The sequence below is a fragment of the Centroberyx affinis genome, unplaced genomic scaffold, assembly GCF_046629955.1.
Source record: "Centroberyx affinis isolate AG114_WGS23_722 - 3 ecotype Tasmania unplaced genomic scaffold, CSIRO-AGI_Caff_v1 ptg005578l_1, whole genome shotgun sequence".
Classification (NCBI taxonomy): Eukaryota; Metazoa; Chordata; class Actinopteri; order Beryciformes; family Berycidae; genus Centroberyx; species Centroberyx affinis.
The window spans coordinates 32,728-56,131 of NW_027282806.1; the positions used below are offsets into that span (position 1 = coordinate 32,728).

The 23,404-nt window shown below is 39.5% G+C and overlaps 1 protein-coding gene across 1 annotated transcript; it reads right to left on the bottom strand.

Moving 5' to 3' along the window:
• Positions 1 to 2,836: 2,836 nt before the first annotated feature.
• On the bottom strand, positions 2,837 to 14,722 carry cdk4 (cyclin dependent kinase 4). Its single transcript, XM_071546977.1, has 8 exons — positions 14,503 to 14,722; positions 7,625 to 7,865; positions 7,371 to 7,506; positions 6,998 to 7,165; positions 6,768 to 6,877; positions 4,969 to 5,019; positions 4,699 to 4,834; positions 2,837 to 3,903 (listed from the first exon to the last, which is right to left on the bottom strand). Exons 2-8 carry the CDS (start codon positions 7,840 to 7,842, stop codon positions 3,823 to 3,825), a joined length of 900 nt encoding a protein of 299 aa, XP_071403078.1. The 5' UTR covers positions 7,843 to 7,865; positions 14,503 to 14,722; the 3' UTR covers positions 2,837 to 3,822.
• Positions 14,723 to 23,404: the final 8,682 nt, after the last annotated feature.

The window sequence follows — 23,404 nt, forward strand, 5'->3', positions numbered from 1 at the left end:
TTCGACAATGTCATGCATGAAATCCCGTATGCACGGTGTGAGGGTCATTGAGAGATACTGGAAAACATCTGTTGTTATTTCTCTGGCAAAGAAGAAAAAAAAAAGGCAATAAAGTAGTATTTAGTAGGTTGATTTACATAACACAAGCAATGCTTCCTTGTGCCTGTATCCCTCCTCTTGAAAGCAGCTCCTCTCGGTCACCGCATCCTCTCCTCCGAGTGTCTCATCCAATTAGCAAGTCAATAAAATGTGTCTGTGAGGCAGAGGAAGCCCACCAGCTCACCACAGCCCCTCCTCCTTTTTTCCTCCTCTTCACGCTGCCACAGAGCCTTCCAGCCCCCGACTAGCCCACCGTTAGCCCGCCACACAACCAGCTCTATATCAGATTTAGCTCTAAGGGAAAGCGAGGCTGTGAATGAAGCTCGCACAGAGATGGTGGTCTTTGCCCACGTTCATGCGCTCAGATTTGTGTCTGTGCCGACAAAGCAAAGGGAGGGGGGAAAAAAATGAAAAAAACCCTCTCCTGCCTGTGTATTTGCTCTGGCTCCGGCTCTTTCTCTCCCCCTCTCTTTTTCAAGGCAATCTCTGGGCAGTTCCTGCTCTCTCTCCCTGCCTCACTCTCTATCCCCACTGAGTAATGATGCACGAGAGGAAAAAAAAATGCAGATGTCACACGGATAATTGAAAGAAGGAATGAAATAAGAAAGACAGAAAGCAAATTGACAGTGGAGAAGTAGAAGATGAGAGAAATATTAACCTCAGAATATGTAGAGAAGGCAGTATAAAACAAAGAAATTGAATAAGGTGGCATTACAATAAACTGAAAGCAATAGGAGAGGTTAGGGGAATAAGTGATGGAGGACAGTAGAGGAATACAGAGGAGAGGGAAGGAAAACATGAGAATGAAAAGGGGTTTCTTAAATATGTCAAAAAACCATACACAGTAAAAACCTTTCTCTCTGCTCTCTATAACTAATTCCATCTCTGGCGTTGAGAGGGAAGCTGCTTGTCCAGCCTCTCTCTTCTTGTCTCATGTAGCAGAACTGTCAGTGTCTAGTCTAGTTTATTTATATAGCCCTTTATCAAAAGCGTGTCTCAAAGGGCTTTACATACCATCATATACCATACTACATCATACATACATACTACAAACTGTATATATGCACACAACATACGTCCTATACTAAGTCATATACAGTACATACCCCATACTACACACAAACACATGCCTATGGGCAATTTAGAGTCTTCTGTTTTGTTTTTTGCTATTTGCTGTCATCCAATCAAAAGTTTACAGTTCAACACTGCTCTACAAAATTTGGGTAAGTGCCTTTTTTTGTCACTTTGACCCTTTGGAAATGAATTAACTAATTAGAATCAACAATGAGACAATCAACAATTAGAAATAATTAATTTTCATTTGTAAACTTTACATTAAGTGGCAACTATTTACAAAAGAATGTAAGTTAAAGTGATAAATCGCCACCTTGGCTGGTCTAATGTGTGCGTGTGAGTGAGAGTGTGTACATATTTGTGTGCATGCATGTGTATGAACGAGAAAGAGATAGAAGTGCTTCCATCAGGGGCAAAACATTATCTTATCATGACCCAATGCATTAGATGACACATTACATTACATTACATTATGTCATTTAGCAGACGCTTTTGTCCAAAGCTACTTACAATAGTACATTTTGTTAACAGTAGTGAAACCAACTGTGTGTCACAGTCTTCATCAGCTAAGCCTTTTATAGGAATAAGCAGCCTTCGTTGAATTTTTTTTTTTTTTTTAGTTTAAAGAAGGGTAAGAAGGTAGGTTAGTTCAAGAGGGGTCCAGGGGGTCCAGGGGACACATTAGATATAACACAACATTCCCCTGTCCAAGTTAGTCTTTCTCCATTACCTTGCTGGAATGGCTGGTGAGAAAATTGAGAAACACTACTCGGAGGGACACAATATATTCCTCACAATGCTTATATTTTCTGAAACCATCCTGTTACAATCCCTAACTACGATCTCAATATAAAATGTTGAGTAATATAGGCATATTTGTGTTGTGAAATGTTAAACAAATAGTTGCCTGTAACACAATTTGTCCTAATGAAACTGTGTGGGGATACTTTTAATTTTGATGAAACTGAGCTGCTGCAATACTTTATTTTGGTGGAAAATGCAGGAAAAACATACAAAACTGTGTTTTAAATGTTGCAATTTTTAAATGGTTGGATCATATGCCAAACTTACAAGCAGAAAAGGTCTTTAGTATGCTGTGTATGAATGTTTGCCAAATTTTGGAATGCAGTTTGACGTGTTCTTATATGTTGGGGGCTATAATAGATTTTTAGTGCAGTAGTGAATTCATCAGATTGACGATTTTCAATCGTGACCCTAATAACAAAATCAAGCACTTTCATGCACTTCCTTCCTAACTGAAACACTTTCCTAACAATGAAACTTCACAACCAAAATTAAAGTTCAAACACATCTGTGAATCCTTTAATTACCCAACTAGGATTTTTTAAACTACATTGTTAAATTAATCGTAATGACCATCAGCACTACAAGCCCCGAGCTATAATTCTTGCCTTAACAGTCAGCAGGACAGAACAAGCCTCAGAGTTTATTATTTGATCCATATTGGAGGATCAAGCAGACTACTGGGGCTACTGCATCCTTACAATGACATTTCCATCTTTTTATATATATATATATATATTGTATTTTCATCACAATTTCATAACAATATTCTAATCCTACTATACAGGTAGGTTCAGATTTCTGAGGTCTGGATAAATGTGGTTCCACTGTACATAATAATGCACAAATGAAGCCTGAATATGATTAGAACAGTTTTTATTAATTGGTCTTTGCAGTGCTGGTTGATTGCAGGTGGTTTTAGGAATGGAGCAAAAAACAAACAAACAAAAAAATACATACCTCACCATAAGCACTTTGCCCCTTCAATCCTCCAACAAATTAAACAATATTGTATATGTGCATATTACTGTATGTAAGTATTTAAGGGCAATACCAGTATTTTTGGAGCGTCACTACTTCTGTTGTTTATCTTTTTCCCATGATTGATATGTTATTAATTTTCATACAGCGTCTCACTGCATGTTAAATATAAAAAAAAAACAACAATACAGTAAAATCACTGCAACAGTTGTCCACACTAACCCTTGGAGGTGTCACTTTTCTGAGACTTTGTTCAGCCTATAATAGTAATACTATAAAACTATAATAGTAGACTAATTATCCCCCTCTGTAGACTCTGTACAAAAGTAACATGGGGCGACCTTTCAGGAAGTGACACCTCAGAGGTTGGCAAGCCATGAATTGTTGCAATTTTAATGGGTTTTTGAAAGTTTGAAAGTTTTTAAAAGACATTTTCAGACACACTGGAAGTCTACAGCAGAGATCATTCACTGGAAATATGGCTGCTAAATATATCAATGACAGTCAATATTGGCAACACTGATTGAGAAACCAAGTGTCAAAAACACTAGTACTGTCCTTGAAGACATGACATGTGAACATCATTAATTTTGGCATTTACACGTTGAAAGTATTCCAGTGATCCTTTCATTTCACTCCTCTTCACTTTTATATTCCATTTCTCAGACCTCAATTAAGGAATCCATTGGGTGCAAGAGTCTGCAAGGGTTATAAGTAACAAAAAATATCCCACGGCATAACCCCGACACTTAGATGGGCAATGCATTGAACGAAACTGAAATCCATTTAGGTTAGGTCAGGTCTAGACTCAGGCACTGTTATTTCTCCCCATATCATTCACCGCATTTCAGCTTTTTGTCCGAGTCAATTCTCATCCTGGAAATATGGGTGTTCTAGTGCATTCAGGGCAGATATCCGTCTCAGGGGGTCAAAGGTTAGCATTTCCTATGAAAGAAAGAACAGTCTTAGATTAGGGCTGAGTCACCATGAAGTTTCAGGTCTAAAAGCTGCATTCATTAAGATTGTAATGCAAACCATTTTAGAATCGACCGCGGAACAATTACGTGAAATTTGGACGCAATCTGCATGGCTCTCATTTCACCAGCAAATGTTAACAATATGACTGCCGCTGTATTTCATAACTATATAGTACTAAATACCAGTTTACAACTCAAAAAAATTGTTTTAGTGGGGATTTACTCTTTAAAGCTGATGCATGCTGCTAATTGGCATTCAGCTTAATATGACTCAGCTGTGCAGCTGCCTTTTGTAATTATGATTTAGTTACTTCAAAATGTAAAGTCCTTTCTCATGTATTTTGTCCACCACCCTGTATTTTCTATATTTTTATTTTTCTATATTATTATACTGTATATAATAAAACATATGAATAATATAACATACATCGGTAAAGTCGCTGCTATAGGTAAGCAACATTTGCATTTCTTCTTTCAGATCTGCTGGTTCATTAAATCTTATTCAAGGATAAAGATTTTAGATTTTAGTCAGTGCTGCGTGAATGTGATGCAGAAATAATAATTTTCTCTAATCAGAGCCAAGACTTGCCCACCCTCTTTTTTTCAGAGTATTTAGCCTTGTAAATGACATTAGCCACAAAAATTTCCAATGTTGCACAGAGAAATTCTTGTGGCTCTTGTTAATCATCAGCAGACTATGAGCAGAAGAGAAATTACATCTGTAATCTAAGGCGGCTTCTGTCTTGAAAAATGAATAACGTACCAGCAGCAGTTGCGCCCCCTGCTCATTTATCTCTGGAACGAAGTCTGTGATTGGGCGGGGGAAGAGAGGGGGGAAGTTTTTTCTTGAGAGTGTAACATCAGTTGGCCACTCTTCTTCTGGTGGCAAGCCAATAACTCTGAAATTACACAATTTACAAACAGAAAGGTGATTATATGATCAACTGTCAGGATCCACAACTTCTTGTAGCCAGTTAAATGTGTTTAAAAAAAAACAAAAAGTGATAAAAAAAAAAAGAGATTTATTACTCACTGAAATATTTTCCCCAGTTGGTCCACTTCTGATTCTCCACAGAACAAAGGTCTAACAAACAGAAGAGTTTGTACCAAAGTTAATATACTGAAGAAAATGTATCACCTTCTGGTGAAGTGTTACTTTGCTAATCCATGTCTGTGCAATTCCTGTCTGTGCACCTGGGTAACCAGTAATATGATGCTATTTAGGCATCTTGACCCACTAAGGGCCATGAAAGATTCTACTCCGTTTACATCTAAATAAATCTGCAATATCTCATTAATATCAACAGGAATGTGGCCATGACATGTTCACGATACTGTGAGCTATGAACCTTTATAGCTCTCTCTCTCTGTCGTATAATTTTGAGATGATTCCTGATAGCGAACAATCTTGGTGTAACCTGTCCATGGTGCCATTATTAGGAGGCAAGAACCTTTCTACCCAAGCTCAAACCAGCCTGGAGGCAGAGGCATGCAATACACATTTTTACCACTAGATGGGAGTACCGTGTATATCAAGCATTACATTGGTTCTCAGCTTAGCTGGGAGAAATGTTGCAGACAAGATTGATGAGTTAAAATTTAGTTCTGGCTTCCTGGTACACTTCACCGCAGGAAGCCACATCACAACATATCAATACAAGGTGTAAAAGGTGTTTGTGTACATGCTATATAACTATATAAGTTTTAAGGGTCTGTGGAAGAAGCTCATACTCTGTGAGCAAAGCATTGAAAAACTGTCAGTAGTTTGTGCCAGCATGCATGCTGCTGGACCCTTTACCAGTGTTACAGTCCAGCATTAGCATTATATACTGTATGCCAGGCAGTGCCAAAGAATACACAGATGAATTGGTGCCAGTAGAACTTTTTCAAGCCAGGGGAAGACGACCACAACCACTTCATTTGAGGAATGGGCAAAATAACCAGCAATGAGCAGGTCACATTTAAAGGCCGCCAAGATTTATTTTTGTATGTTTGGAGTCCATTCTTAGGCCTGGTTACGGCCTGGTTAGACTGAAATTAAACATATGGATGTTCTGTAACATAATCTTGTATATGTGGCCTGTTCCCCCACTATCACTATCACTATCAAAAGGTGAAAACATAGCCTCCTTGGTGGAAGTAATAGACATTTCCTGCATGAAAAGTAACTGGTAATCACAAGTAATATGGTAAACATGACAAAATGAGGCAAACTAATGTGGAAGTTTGTGTGTGGATTTGTGCAGAAAAGCTACTAATCCTGCATTCAAACCCAGAAACGTGTATCCTTTCATTTTCAGGACACTGATGGTGGAGAAACTGTCAACTCAGCCTTTCTCAGATTCAGTAAACTGAAATAACATGCATCAGGTACAATAGCATGTAGTGGGTTACTTGGCCCAGGACATATCTTCCCCACTGCCTTTCAGAAGTGGGGAGGGGGAAGGAAATCTTGCAGTTTGAAAGTCTTGAATGAGACGACTATATTAGCTGACGTTAGCATTTTTACAATGTATTGGAACTTAGGCCAACATTAAAAATTTTTTACTTTTTGGAATGTCAATGACATTCAATTTTAAAACATATACAGCCCATTTATTTTGTAGTTGCCCTCTTTCCCTCTTTAAATTGAGAACTGCACACCTCATTACAAAAGCTGGCATTTGTGCAGACAAGTCAAATTGAATTTAGACCTTGGAGACCACATATACCTCAGATGGACCTGGATTCAAACATTACCAAAGGCACAGCTGTATCAAACTATCAGACAAAGTCAATAAAACAAATTTATAGAGTATATCTTATGTGGCCACTTTTATTCTGCTCACTCACTTGCATCTGAACATCTCAGCAAAGATGCACCCAGTGCTCCAGATATCCACAGGTGTGGCGTATGTGGACTGCAGCAGAACCTCAGGGGGTCGGTACCACAGAGTCACTACCTGGGAGACACAAGCATGGGACCGTCAGTAGTGGTGGGACTGGCTATTTATTATGTAATTTTAAAAGAATTTGTGAGCATTGGAAATATAACAAATATAGGGAAGGACTGTGATCCTTACCACAGGAGTGAGGGCCATGTGGCAGCTGTAGATCCTGGCCAGTCCAAAGTCAGCTAGCTTCACCTGGCCTTGGCTGGTCACCAAAATATTCTCTGGTTTCAGGTCTCGGTGCATCACACGATTAGAGTGAAGGAATGCCAGACCGCACAGCAACTGCCGCATCAAGTCCTGCAATAACACATCGGCATATTTTAACTACAACCTCCTTGCTAAATAATTGATTAGAATGTTTTGAAACACCTCTATATAGCCTAAATCACAAAATAATCAAGCCTTTCCATACCGACTTTTTCCGCTCCAACTGAGGACGGCGACCTTTTGATACAACACCTGGTTTTCTAAGCATACGAGCTTAGATTCTCTCAGTTCTTACTTTAATGCGGCCGGGGGATAGTCCTGCTGCAGGCGCTCTCTCTAGGTAGGTCTTGAGATCTTGGTCCACATGCTCAAATACTAGAGTGACTTTTGTCTCTTGGGCCGTCCTCTGGGTAGCACATACATCCATAAGCCTGGGATGTCCAAGAAAAAACACATTATGTTCTCCATGAGAGGCGTTTCATGGTTAATTGTGGAAAATACACTTCAGTGAGCCATAGACAGATATATGAACCTTTATAATTGTCTTACTTGACCACATTGGGATGGTCAAACTGCTCCAGTCTTTTCAGCAGAGCCACCTCTCTGACTGTGGAAACAGGGAGGCCATCCTGGTCTGTCTGGACACGCACACTCTTCAGGGCCACAAACTGTCCGCTCTCCATGTCCCGAGCCTTATAAACAGTCCCATAAGCGCCCCCTCCTATCTCTGCCACTGGTTCATACTGGACACTGGTGCCGTGGGCCATGGCCAGGCTTAAACAGACTGAGACTGACAGAGACAGAGAAATGAGATGCAAAAAAAATGATAAAAATGAAATACATTGTAACAGACATCGGACTACTTTGAATAACATTTGAATACTTGTCTTACTCTCAGCAGCCTACATACCCCACCTGCCCCATATACAACTTCTTACCTTCCATGATGCTGATTCAGTTCCCCTAAATCAGATATATTAAAAAGGCATACGACTCTACTGAAGAATTCACATAAGTTATTCTGACTTCTTAGGAAAGTCCAATCTGTATGCATGAACAACTCTCTCCCAAAGGTAGGAAGCAGAGATACCAAGAATATATTCTATCACATCATACCAATGTACAGCCTGGAGCTGTTGTACTGACAATGAACAAGGGACTAACTCTGCAAACTCATCCAGTTTGGCTGAGCTTTTGCATCCAAAGTAGCTTCACAGCGGAGCGATCGCTTCCAAACAAGAAACCTTATCCTTACGTTATGCAAGATCACCGTGCGATATAAAATAATATAGAACCCCCTTCCCAGCCTTGGGTCCCACTGCCCCTCCCACCCAAAACATCCCTCCACCCAACCCCACCCAACTCCCAGCCCCTGGATAGGCTACAGTTGCTAAGAAAATATACTATCATAACAGATAGCAGTAAAAGATACATCCCACAGGCATAAACACAGACAAAAACAACAACTGACATCAATGCCATACATACATAGAAAACAAATGAAGATTCACACACACAAAATTAAACCTCTGCTGTGTCTTTTACTGCCTGTCGATGTTTTGGTACAAGACGTTTATCAAGACATTTCTCATGGCGTCTTACCATGAGATACACCATGTATATATACACATTATGAGAAATTCACAGCAGAGGAGAATTTTATGTGTGGGAATCTTAATTTGTTTTCTATGGGTGTTTCGATGGGCCAGCACCAAGTTTGTTATTCCAGTAAGACATGATGGTGATTGCGTAATTCAAATTAAATAAAAAGTGTAAAAATATATCCTGGGGTCCTGATGGGCTCCATGCTTTTCCAATTTATTCTCTATGAACGCTCTGTGCTATACATGGGGAGAAATAAACTCCTCTCTCTCTTATTTCTGGCTGATGGATGTTGAATAATAAAGACTGAACTGTCCTCAGGCTGAGGAATAACATATTGCAAAAGCTGAAATTCAATGGCGTTCCCCTCCGAAACTTTTACTTCCCGTATTAGCCGATATTCCTCAACAGCCCTTATGCTTGAACATCCATTTTTAAATCCATGTTCAGTCACGCTGCCAGTATTCACCCTCCGAAATACTTTTCAACAACTTTCAAGTGTCGACTGATTAGGCTTTTATGTGCTGCGAGTGTCAGCTGTAAGTCCTTGAATAAAGAACTCTGTAAATCAATTGAAAAATGTCTCCAATTTCACCTGTGGCAGGACTACCCTTTGTTTTTGCACCAAATTAACTTAACTGGTGAACAAGCACTTCTCATCACTCAGTAAGTCAAAGCAGCCAGTAGTGTGCTTCTAACAGACAAGCAGCCACTCACCCTGCCAGTATCCAAGCAGAGGATGTGGAGGTGGTGCAGTCCTGCAGGTTCCTGGGGGTCTATATCACATTTAACAACAAACTGGACAACAGATGACTCCGCACCTCCTACCAGTGTGTAGTGGCCAATAATTCATTTTTGAGCTATAATATTTTCTATGTTATTTGAAGCCTTAGCTATTTTGCCTGCATTTTATTAGCCTCAAATTTACATTTTATTTGATTTCTTTTTGTTATACATTTGCCTTTATTAGATAGTTGAAAGTGAAGATAGACAGGAAAGACTGGGACAGATAGGGGGATGACATGCGACAAAGGTCCCGGGCTGGATTTGAACCCAGGATGCTGAGGTTACATGGTATGCACTTTAGACCACTGAGCCACCAGGAGGAGCCCAAAGTTACATTTTAATGTATTTTAACGTATTTATATTCTCATGTATTTATCAGCACATAATACATTTCAAGCATTCCCTTCATGCCAAAAGCCAGCTGGCTACACAAGGCCACAACGACTCCAGCCTCAGCCAACTAGAAGGTGCGGAGGTCTGATCACACTACAGATGACCTGTACATATCTCTGTCCATATTTCTGGACACGTTTCTGGACACATATGCTACTTAAAGTCCATAAAGTCATAGATGGCAGAAGCATTAGTTTTGGGGGGGCAGGATCATTCAGACTGCTATCAATACTAATCACCTCTCTATCTAGCTAGCCATGCTCGCCTCTGTTAGCGCCCATCTCCTCAGAGCTCTGCAGCTAGTTTGAGGAGCAAGAAAGTGATGAAATGTGAACTCTGACATGTTTTTAACAGGGAGGATTTTATTTACACTATTTTAAAATGCACCAAATGTTTTAAAAGCCGAGGAGCTGCAGGACAAAGTACTTGACCTGATGACAGAAGTCAATTGAAAGGAATGCACTTTTAAAAGAACACACTTGACTCTGGACCTTTTTAATCTGTACAGCTTCCACAGTTGGCTCATGGACTGCTGTTCCTCCTTTGGGGTCCCCATATCAAGAACTTTGACCTGTTCGGGCGAGACCAATCCTTCTAAAGTGAGATCACCACGATCACCTGCTGTGAAATAATTTCATTCAAATTCCATGTTTAGTCGTCAACACTGCTACTTCTAATCGTCCTGTCAACTTGATTACTGAAAACAACGGATTTTTCAATGTTATTGCTTCAGTTGTTAACTGCTCTTCTAGCTGCTGTATTGAAGTCTCTGCTGTAAAGTATAAAGAATTTGTAATATTCTTGGCCAAAAAAGAAAAGGATCTATGACTCCAGATCTCACCCTCTGACCACCTGCCCGAGGAGCTTAGGCTGGCAAAATCACTTCTTAAAACTCATTTTTATTTTATTATTTATCTTGCTTTCATTCCTTTTGCTGTTGATTTTTAAATTTGTTTGCTCTTGTTTTTTTAATCCTTTGAAAGCGCTTTGTTACTGTGTTTTGAAAATAATAATCTAAATAAACACTGTTCTCTGTACTCGGTCAGCAGCAAAAAGCCTTCAGAGGGAAATCATGTCATGATGTTTTCTTTTATTTTATATATCATTTATCATCATATGATACAGCAATTCATTGCCTTGATGTGTCAGATACTGTGTGTAAACGACAGTCACAATGGACTTGCTGAAACAATAATGGTGTGAAAGAGATGGCAGTGAAGCTGGAGGTAAAAATGATGTTTCTTCACAGGAGAGTGAGAAAAATAAAGTAACAAAAGAGAAGGAACACAATCCACTCAGAGCCAAACACTTCAACAAGGAACCTGTTGTTCTCCCTTTTTTGTATACGGCTCTCCCAAGTTTCCAAGACAGTTGCTCCGAAATCTACTGCGCTTCATATGACTTTCTATTTTCAGCTGAAAGTGTTTAGAGTGAAACTCTACTGGAAAGCAGAAGATAGATGACTCTGATGCAGGCTCGGTGCTGGATGTAAGACCAGCTGCCTTTCAACAGCCAAAAGATATACTAAATCACATTTACAATCTTTTAGCTCTATATGCAAATCTCAGCATAGACCGTTGGCTTCCATCAACTGTTTCACTAACCGCTGCCTCAGCTGAGGCAAACGTCTCCTCTCTTAATAAAACATTAAAAATCTGCCTCCGCACAAAGGCCCGTGGGCAGACTTTCTAACAGGATTTACAAGTTATATATGGTAAGGCAAAAAACAACAACCTAAGTCTTATAATTTTAACTCAGATACATGCACTGAAAATCTCCGATAGAGACGCAACAATCCATTGCATCAGTAGAAATACAGGCTCAGACATTAGAAAAAGTAAACATTATGATCTATTCATTGAGGTACGCTGATGTAGCCTAGACATGCTATAACCACAGTTTCAAATATTAAGATGCTGCCAAACCATAATTGTTTAAGCAGTTGTTAATCACAATAAACTGAAGTCAACTTTAGTTAATAAGAGGAAGTGGTATGGCATAGTTCATGTTGTACACTGCATTTTTTCCTGTTATGCAAGGAAAGTTGAGCCGAGTGTCTGCAGATAACATTCTTGCTTGCATGTGTATGTATCTACAAAACATATTCACTTTGGGACTTGGCTATGAATTAGAATGTAAATAAAACTGAGTCTTTCCTGCAAGATAAGATAACCAGCTTCATTCAGCAATGCAGTGGTTAATAAAAGTGTCACCAATATAAAATAAGAAACACTTTCAAAACAGCATTAATGCATGTTTTATTTTCTTGTGCAATTTTTTGTATTTACTGTAATGTGAATGAATGAGTAATCAATTTAATTCATTAAGATTTATATTAGCTAAAAACTGCTTCACACAGAACAAGGTGGGTACACTGATTTAATGTGAGTTTACCCTCCACAACATTTCTGATATATTTAATCTGTAGGCCTATAAATCTAGCATTCCTATGGGCTACAAAAAACAGCCTATCACTTGGCTTAAAATTCAAAAGCTCAAAAACCTCAAACTCTAAGTTTGTTTAGTCTGCATTTGTTTCTTGACAGGAATCTAAATTCCTAAACTGATGTGTTTAATTCTGACACGTGTTTTGTGCACATATTGGCAACATGCTAGGTAACCTATATTTCCAAAAATCATTTCACCTCAAAACAACATGTATTGTCAATTCCTGACAAGTAAAGTCACCTCTAAGCTTTTCTAAATTCTGCTGGAGTTATGAGCACTTCATAAGTTTGGATTTGTTGATAACTTGTAGTGCTGAAACAACTAGTCGATTGACAGAAAATGAATTGATTATAATTTAGATAATCGATTAATCGTTTTTGTCATTTAGCAAGTGAAAATACCAAACATTTGCTCGTTACAGCTTCACAAATGTTAAGATTTGCTTGCATTCCTCTGTTTCATATCAGTATAAAATGAATACTTTGGGGTTTTTTGTCTGCTGGTCAGACTAAGTAAGCAATTTTAATTGATAGATTAATCGATGATGAAAATAATCATTAGTTGCAGCCCTAATAACTTGCTTTTATTTTATTTTATTGTATAAGCAGAACCAAATTTGCATCAGTCTGCTGTTTGCTGCTTTGTAACTACGGGCCTAGAGAGCTGATATCCAGCCAGACAAGAATTCTCCAACAAGATATTGCTGTAGGCAGCCACTCCACCGGGCTTCTGTGGACAATTAAGAATTTAAATCAGCAGTGATCTAGTGGTTAAAAATGCAGGGGAAACTATGACCTCTAGACAGAGATCATCATTAAGCAAACAACCACTAATATGAACAAACCTCTGTTGTGAAAATAATAAGATGGGCTAGAGACATTGGCCTAGCAAAGACAGAGAGTCAATTTCTTTTTTTTTTTCTTATTAAATTTCAAAGTGCAATAAGTTAAGTCTGATTCCTATGATTCAAAATTTGTTTTCCTATCGCTGGCTTTTCAAACATTTCACATGATTACAAAGAATGAATGTAGCCTACGGAAAGTGACCTACCCAGCTGCCTCATAATGAATGAGAACATGCTTGTTTGTGATCTAATTATCTCAAACCACAAGTGTCCATTGATGCTACAGGAAGTTGTCAGGCTATAATGCATTGTTCTCCTTCATTAACAACATTCCCCCATGCAGCAACAAAACAGGACAAACCACCAGGGGAAACAAAAAGTCACAATGAAACAGCATTTTGAGAGCATCTTGCTTCCATAATTAACTTGACATATTTCTGGTTAAAACAGGATGTTGGGGCGGGATGTAACGCGGGGAGGGGTCATTGAAAAGTGTAAACCAATGGGAGATCAGTTAGGGAGAGAAAGGCAGTTTTATTTGATGAGAGGGACAAAGGGGCGGGATTGTTCAAAAAAATCAACGATTGTTTCATTGGTTGGAATTTGCATGTACGCCTACTGGCAGAACATAAGGTAACCATTAAAGATACACTGTTTTCCAGGAAGTAAAAGTAACGGGATTTGATTTAAAAATACAAGAAAATAATAATGTTGTAAAATTTTTTGTCATGTATTGTAAAAGAGGCGTGTATTATGACGTGGAAGATTAGCTAACAAGGTGAAAAAGTCCTATTTTCATTTCATTGTGACTTTAAGGGATACAAACTTTAGCACAACACCTGGGAGTTCATTGATGTAGTCTTATGATTACAAGAGACTGTCGGTATACTGTTGCATTGATTGTCCAATAGACGGAAGTTCACATTTCGCTCACATATTTATTTGTTTTCCCCCAAACGCCTATGGGACAGTGGAGGCTGTTGGGCAGAGCCTGTGTGAAACGGGGCACTGGGGCAGGACATCAGAAAGCCCTCTGTCCCGACACGTGGTGCTCCTCCATGTCTCTCTTTTGTTAATTAATCGGAGCAGAAAAGTGTAGCAACAACAGGCCACACGGACTTTCCTCCTTATACCTAGCCACTCTCTGACGTGGCAAAGAAAACAATGTAATACTTGTGTAAAGTAGCCTACATATGGGAGTGGGCAAAACACACCACTGCCAGCAGCGTTTAGTTTCACATTTTTGCCATTACACAAACGTGTCATGTCGCCTATGTTTCCAAAGTGCCACAGAAGGATCACAAGCAGGACTATTTCATTTTAACGACAGTTTTAAATACCGTAGATTACTTACCACGTCTGTTCTTTTCTGTGGCAGGCAAGCTTATTTTAGCTTTATAAAGAAGACATCCTCATTCATCTACCGCGTTAAGTCCTATGTACATGAATCTGAAGTCACACCGCGTGTCTAGGCTTGGATTTGGAGGCTAGGAGTGGATCTGCTGTGGATAAGCCAGTCATCCGATATGATTTCGGCCTCCACTTTTTTCTAGCCTGCAATCTTTTGGGGTAAAGCTGTCGCTTCCTGTTGCTTCAAGCAACTCTTGGAGGCGGAGCCAAACCCTCCTGCGCTCAAATAATAATGAAAACTTATCAATGAGCTCTTCATTAGCACAGAATGGTTGAAGGTCCCTATATGAGCCTTTACTTATGTGGAATCTTATACATTTAGGCGACAGATGGTGAGCTTAGAATCCTAGCCCTAATAGCCTATAAATAGTTTATTATTTTTGGTGTAAAATAAATGTATTTATTTTAGTATGTAACAAAATACTTTTTGGCCACTTTTGTATATCACAAATATGAATATTGACCGCATATAGTCATAGGCATATGCCAGATGTATGTCTATTTTTACTCTGCATACTACAAATGTGTTTCCTTAGCAAATATTTTCTGTCTCTATCATTGTGGCAATTATGGAAAGGACTGGAAGTCTGAAAAAACACTTGCATCAATGTTTCCATCACAGTCATAATGACAGAGCTAAAGCCACTGTTACTTTTGGCTCTCAACGCTTTTGCATCTGTCCTTCATGTAAGGCTCCATCTGATTCTTTGAATTTTAATAAAAATTACACACTTTCCCAATAGCACACATGTTTAATTTATATTCATAGTCAACTGACAACTATAAGTTAATGTTGAAAACATATATTTCCTACAAGAAGGGGACTAAATAATGAAAAAAAAAGTGAAAAGAAAAAACAGAAGAGCTTCCTCTCCCTTATATTTCTGTAAGTCCAAACACGGATTAGACTTCTTGCTGGTTGAAGCAGGGCGTGAATCCCACTGGACTGAGGCCTCATGGACTTAACTGACTCATTTCTGATTTTTCAAGTTCACAAGCCTAAGATAGAGCAAAGCCCTACCCGCCTAAATCAAGGGAATTAGCTGTGCAAGCAGCATTAGCAACCCAATATCTGGGACATGTAATAAAAATAAAACATTTAAAAATAGAACTTGAAAGCCTAACAGTGCGTGCAAAAAATAAAATGAAAGATCGTGCACTTGTAAATCAATTATATAAAGAAAATAATGTTAGTTCATTAACATGATGACTATTATTATCACTGATGTATACAATATACAACTTATTGTATTATAACTTTAGAAATAGTCTAATATTTAGATAAGCAAAGTAAGTTGTGTGTAAAAAAATTATTATTGCATTTACTTGAATTATTTTCCATCTAAGCATGTTACTTTTGCTTTTAATAATGGCCAGTCTCCTTGCCAATGTCTGCAGTCAAAATAGTTTGAAATGTCTCAAGGTCTTAAAAAACATCCACCCTGTTGAACTGATGGCCTCTGTGTTTTGACCATCTGAATGCAGTGTACAGGAATGCACCCAGGAGACTGTGGGTATCTGTGGTCATCAGAGGCACATTAGTTATGTCCACCTTCCAGAAATGTATACTGTGCATCAGTCTAGCAGAAAACAAACATAAGTGGTTGCCAGGTCAGCTATAGGAAGGCCTGCATATTCCGACACCGTCTACAATGATGAGAGAGACAGGGATCACAAATGGGGATAAATGAGCCTTCAGCAGCAGTGCACCTCGAAGTGACTGAGCCTCAGTAACGGCTGCTTTACACTCTCACAGACATGGTCTGCATGATGTGCACAGAACAGCATGTTAGCCTCAGACAATGGAAAACATAAGTGGTTTGGTTGTGGCTGTCTATAAAAAAGTCCAGTTGGTCAGATGTACATGTGTTCTGCACAGCTAATGCATTTGGGATTCAGTCTGTGAGTGCTTTTATCATTTTCCCCATCCCCCGCTTCTTGCTGCATGCTAGAAGGAAAAAAGTAGACGCTGTCAGTGTCCTTCCTTGGAGCCAGAAATGGGGATGTGGTACATGCTCAGTGACAGTGGTGTGCTCACTCTCTCACTGGCTGGGGCACAAATCTGAAACAAGGCATTACTTCCCTAAAAATGCTGCGCTGCCCGGGGCCACACTCCCCAGGAGGAAACTCTCTGAAGAAACACTTTGAAAAACTAATTTCTGGTGACTTCTGAGAGAGGGATTTTTATTCCAACCATTTTTTATTGTCATCATAATAATTGATGTTTAACATTATTTATAAAATTATAACAACGTGATTTGTTTTTAATGAAGTGAGTCACCTAGTGAAACTACAAAGAATAAAGAATAATAAAGAAGTTATCAATTAAAAAAAAGAACAGGATAAGGATAAAAATGTGGGAAAAAAGTAAATAAAATGGAATAACCAAATAATTTAATAATTGAATAGGTACATTTATCTACATACACACATGCATTTGCATAAACACATATGCATGTACACACACACACACACACATATATATATATTTATCTATATATTTATACAGTATATATATATAATTAGCAGTTTCTCTGGTTTTACTATTTATAGGTATGTGTTGAGTAAAATTTTATTCTATAAACTACTGACAACATTTCTCCCAACTTCCAAATAAAAATATTGTCATTTAGAGCATTTATTTGCAGAAAATGACAACTGGTCAAAATAACAAAAAAGATGCAGTGCTTTCAGACCTCGAATAATGCAAAGAAAACAAATTCAAATTCATTTTACAATACTAATGTTTGTAGTCTCAAGAGTTCAGAAATCAATATTTGGTGGAATAACCCTGATTTTCAATCACAGCTTTCATGCGTGTTGGCATGCTCTCCACCAGTCTTTCACATTGCTGTTGGGTGACTTTATGCCACTCCTGGCGCAAAAACTCAAGCAGCTCGGCTTTGTTTGATGGCTTGTGACCATCCATCTTCCTCTTGATCACATTCCAGAAGTTTTCGATGGGGTTCAGGTCTGGAGATTGGGCTGGCCATGACAGGGTCTTGATCTGGTGGTCCTCTGTCCACACCTTGATTGACCTGGCTGTGTGGCATGGAGCATTGTCCTGCTGGAAAAAACAATCCTCAGAGTTGGGGAACATTGTCAGAGCAGAAGGAAGCAAGTTTTCTTCCAAGACAACCTTGTACGTGGCTTGAGTCATGCGTCCTTCACAAAGACAAATCTGCCCGATTCCAGCCTTGCTGAAGCACCCCCAGATCATCACCGATCCTCCACCAAATTTCACAGTGGGTGCATCAACACTGCTTTTTTGTTATTTTGACCAGTTGTCATTTTCTGCAAATAAATGCTCTAAATGACAATATTTTTATTTGGAATTTGGGAGAAATGTTGTCAGTAGTTTGTAGAATAAAACAAAAATGTTCAGTTTACTTATTTTACCCAAACACATACCTATAAATAGTAAAACCAGAGAAACTGATAATTTTGCAGTGGTCTCTTAATTTTTTCCAGAGCTATACATATATATATATATATATATATATATATGAGATTACATGACACAGTGTTTTTCGAACAAAAAACCCTAACCCTAACCCTAACTGTAACTTTTTGTTACAGCTTTTTAATTTCAAATAAAATACTTAATGATAACCATTACCTTAAGGACATCTTAAAGCAATAATACTTAATCCAAATATAAGCAACAGTGGTTGACCTGCCAAGTCCTGACTAAGTCACGGTGTTGGAGACATTTGTTTCATCCTCATATTAATGAACAGAGCAGCAGCAGTAGTCTAGAGTTAGAGAGTCGGGCTTGTGGCTGGAAGGTTGCCAATTCAAATCCCCAGACCCCAGAACAGTTGGAGGGAAATAAGCAACACTCTGCTCTCCCTCAACAACCACTACAAGCTAAAATGTTCAAGATGAAACCACAGCCAACTTCAGGAATGGCTTGGCCTGTTTGGCCTTTCACAAGCCCAGGCAAACATTAGGTGCACTTTCTCATATATATCTATAGATAGGTAGATATTTCCCAGTCATGTTGCCATTACAGCCCCAGACATGTTAGCAAGATATGTTGGATTTTTTTCAGTTATTGTCACAATAAAAGTTGAAAAGGTGTGTAGGTTTTGTTGGTTTTATACATTTTCTGCTGGTTGGTTTGTTACTGGTTTGATGGTTAGATGTCCATAGGTAGCTCCACTCTTTATACATTTCATGTTAACATAAAAGATGGCAAGTTTTGACTCTATGACTAATTCTTGTGGTAGGTTATATGGCTAGGTAAAAAGGTAATAGGCACAATGTTAATTTGGCATAACCAGATTTCTGCTGTCATAGATCTATGTGTCATATAAGACCTGTGGCAGCAATTACTTTATCATGTTTGTTTCACATCCTTTATGTTGATTCAGATGCATCTCTAAGATATCTTGGATGACATCTTCAAGGTGCATCTTTAAGATCACACTGTCTACCAAAGCCTTGTGAGGAGCCACCCAGTCCAGTTCTGTAATCAAATCCTGGATGTAGTTAGACCTCCTCAGACTCAACTGTGACAAACCTGAGAACATTATCACTGGCCCAATTTCTCTAACTCCGACTGCACAATATATTCCCTGCAACACTGGTGGCGTCACTATATGGTTATCAACCAATGTCTGTAACCATGATGTAGCCTTATGCCTAATCCTCTCATTCCAGCCATGCAGCCTATTTCAAATAGGAAGTCTTCTTGCCTCCAGGCCTCCCTATCCTCCCCTGCTGCTGAATCACTTATGTAGGCATTCCTAACCGTTAGGCTGGACTATTTTCATGATATTCTGTATGGCACTATATTAACAAACTTAACAGACTTCTTCATGTGCAGAACTGTGCTGCTGGGTGTTTCTGTATGAGACACCGCGCTAAATTAGTCTCTCAAACCTCCACTGGCCTCCCACCAAATATAGAGTTTAGTTTGATATCCTCCTCACCACCCACCACAATCTAATCAACATGTTTGAGACTGATGTAAAATTAAACACATATAAATACACATATAATCCGATGAATATTCGTTATTAAACCAAATTAAACAGAAAATCATCTCATATAACTATTTCTCAGTCTGACAAAATAAGAACATGATATATCACAGTATTCAGTGCTTGGAAATGGCACATGAAGCTAACAATTTTGTCCACTAAGGACTGTTCAAAACAAGGTGTACCAAATTACTGAATACTTCAAATTGTCACAAAGCCTACTATAATTGTGAAAGAAGACTGTCACAAGGACGTAGTTGCTGGAAAGGCTAGATGAATAGAAGGCTAGATAGTGCAATCACAAGATAAGCTTGCACAGCAGCAACTGGCAGAACAACACCAAGGCAGTACAGGAAAGCTAATAAAAATAGTACAGGAAAGATATTAGGCAATATAAAATAATATTATGAAACTATAAAAATATGAAGATGAGAATATAAAACTATTACAAGTGTCTCAAGTGTCTAAGTGGTGTTATGTCCTGTGTAATAAATACGTCTTGTATAGATTGAGTGCCAGGATATAGTCAAGAGATGCATAATGTCCATGTGTAACATAGTCCAGGTCAAGTGTTACTGCAGGCTGGGAGGGTGTGCGTGTGTGGGATACTTCCAGGATGCTTCTACTATAAATGATTTTGTGAATGGTTGATAGCAGTCTTTTTAATTAATCCATACTGTCCCAACCAGGGATGGCTATTGTTCTATTGAGAGAGAGAGAGAGAGAGAGAGAGAGAGAGAGAGAGAGAGAGAGAGAAACTACACTTTCACAGACTAAATGATTTTTGATCAGCCGATTAATGTCAGCACGTGGCTTACACGTCACATGAAAGTCAGCACCTTGGACAGCAGCCTCTGTCAGTCCGCTGCCTACTATGGACCTGTCTTCGCTCCACGGCTGCGCGGAGGAAGGGTTTTTTAATGAAAATGTATGGACCATTACAATATAGACAAGCAAGTTTGTGTTTTCAACTGGCGTGCCTCGAAGCCAACTGGAAATCAAGTTTGGACGCCGTCGAGATTTATTAGGAGGGAGAGCACTCGCGCCAGGCATCGCTATACAATGTGAAATGGCATTTTATTGTTATTGATTCGTGAAGGCCTTGCCACGATTTCTTGACGATATGTTGATCTGCAGACAGCCCCGCTGTTTTTAAGTGCTCGGGAGGGACAGTTGCAGTCTGTTGTTGGCTCGCTTCGTGTTTTCAGGGATCCTTATCTGGCATCTCCGCTCTTCCTGATTTGTTGCGCAGAGATGATTGGGAAAAGAAGAAAATTGGGATTGCAAGTTTCCGTCAAATGGATTTTTATGATTCTTTAGATTTTATTCTCGCTCTTTAACATGCGAAACCGTTGGATTGTAAATGGGCTCTCGGACCTGCGTAGGGGAGGAAAGGTGTGGGACGAAACCCGCTCTATCGACCAGCCAAAAAATACAGCAAAGAAGACACAAGGGGAGACGGCGGTGATTTGATGGCTAACATGCCGCTGAGAGACAACAAAAGATACAAGGCTGTCATCTCGTGCAATTTGATTTTCCCTCCAGGTAGATGAGAAACTCAAATATAAATCGGATTTTACTTAGTTGTTAATAGGATTTAATATCATCCCCCCACATACACCCCCGCTGCCTTTCTGCCCGAGGAAGAATAGGCACCAACATTTTGTTCCAAACGGTGGACAGGTATTGCTATTTTAAAAGGCCTGCACAGGGGTTTGAGCAGTAGGCTACTAATAAATAACTGGACTGACAATGTAGGCAGGAGAGGATGCAGTTGGACCCTCTGACTCTATGTCGGTTCCTCACAGTTCGTGGCTTTCAGCCTCCATTGAATCCCGAAAGAAAACGCCTCTATCCATGAAAAAAATCCTTCCCTATTGGCTGGATTGTGGTGCACATGCTATAACAACAGGATATGCAAAGAGCTGGGGGCTAATATCATGCTTTTTGACCGAGATCTCTACTCAGTGTTTAAAAGGATGTGAGCTATTACAGACCACTTGAATCAAATTGTTCAGATGCAAACAATATAATACTAACAATAATAACAATAACAACAGTAATAATAATAACAATAACAGTAATAATAAAAATAATAATAATACATCTACAGCCTGTGCAGATTAAACTGATGATCGACCTAACTCTACTCCATAGAGTCAAAGGGAAGCTGAAGGCTATTTTGTTTCACAGAGCAGCTTAGCGTGTGCAGGTCTGGTTAAACTAGATACAGTAAGAATGTTTAAGTACCGGATCCGCATGTTTTTCAATGAACTGAAAGTGTTGGTACTGATGCGGTCTGGATCAAGGAGGAGGACCGATACAGACACAGATCCAGACAGACGAACCAGGATGCGAGGGCTGGGTATAGGAGGCTGTGGGTGGCCCCCTTTGGACTGCTCTGACCGGGACGATGAGGAGGAATACTATGGCACTGACCCCCGGCCGCGGAGCCTGGCGTTTGAGGAAAAAGATGGCAAACTCCAAGGAGGCCTGGACGCCGCTTCGCTCCCCAGTCTCACAGATGGGATGCGCTCACCGCAGTGCCGGATCTGCTTCCAGGGGCCTGAGCAGGTAAACTTTGATGATGATGTGTTACTTCATAGATTCAGGTATAGGGTCATTCTCTTTTTTGCCTTCACCCCTCCCAGGGAGGTCAGAGGTCAGGGTCAGCTCCTGAACAGCAGCCCTGGAGCTGGTAGGGGTTCAGTATGGGGGATGCCGGGCGGATACCTGCTGACTCAGGGGCTTGAACCCAACTGGTCCTCCAGTTGAAGGGAGTCTCTCTTGGACCAAACCTGCCCAGTTGTCCCTTCCATCACTGTTTGGGCCAGGTGGTCAAAAGAAATGCATGGGATAATCAAAACTGAACATCAGCATGAAAACATGTTTTGGGAGAAAAGCCACAGCAGGGTGCTTGCTCAGCACAGCCCACGGCACTCAGATGCATGATGCATTCCCAAAGGAACAACCAAGGTTTGCTGACTAAGTTTCCCCATGTAAGAATCTGTATACAAAAACTTCACATGAAATGTACAAATTAACACGTTGGTGCTAACCTTTAAGAGTTTAACATGTCTCTTTATAGCACCAGTTGATCTGCTGTGAGCAAGCCACCACACATTAGGTTATTTAGTTGACTCTAACAATAAATTGATTCGTGAACATTCATAATAAAGATAATGTTAATGGCCATGCTAAGTCATTACTTCAATACCAAACTGTTTATAAAATAAATAAATTAAATATCTGCATGTAGCCTGTGCACCAAGTCTGCTCTCATGACTGGGGAAGGAAACAACTGAGGGGCCAGACAGTCACCAAGGGCAAAAATAAGCAGTTTGTCATATAGGGATTTCAGTAACTTCACATTGATCTGTGCTTGTTCAGAAGTCAATGAGGAGTTCAGAGAGGTCAGGTAGCCAAGGAAACAGACACAGATCGATCACTTTAAGCCTAAAGTGAAATGGCTCAGGGCTACACAAAATAAAGAATTAATCTATCAACACTGATCTGAAAATAGCACTGGACATGCTGAGGGGAACAGTTGAGAATTGGCTATTATTCATGACTATGTGAAGCAGTGAAGTCCTGGCAACAATAATTCCAACATCTGCTGCACAAAATGAGGCCGTTTCAAAAGGCAATGAAGGAAGGTTTCAGAAAATGAGAGAGAAGATACTGATTCCTTCAAATAAACTTTACGCATTTACCATACGCTTTTATACAGAGTGATTTTCAGTGCAAGAGGAGGTAAGAGTTCAGTATGTTGCTCAGGGACACTTCAGCAGGACACAATGATGTTGCAGGGATCAAACCTGTGATCCTTCCATTACGGGACAGTCACACTAAGCACTA

What these genes read in the sequence shown, in the direction of transcription:
- cdk4 (XM_071546977.1), bottom strand. Translation starts at nt 7,842, where the DNA reads ATGGCCCACGGCACCAGTGTCCAGTATGAACCAGTGGCAGAGATAGGA. An exon ending in GACCATCCCAATGTGGTCAA is followed by an intron (nt 7,507 to 7,624) that starts GTAAGACAATTA and finishes TGGACATCCCAG; the next exon opens with GCTTATGGATGTATGTGCTA. An exon ending in ACATGGCCCTCACTCCTGTG is followed by an intron (nt 6,878 to 6,997) that starts GTAAGGATCACA and finishes TGTGTCTCCCAG; the next exon opens with GTAGTGACTCTGTGGTACCG.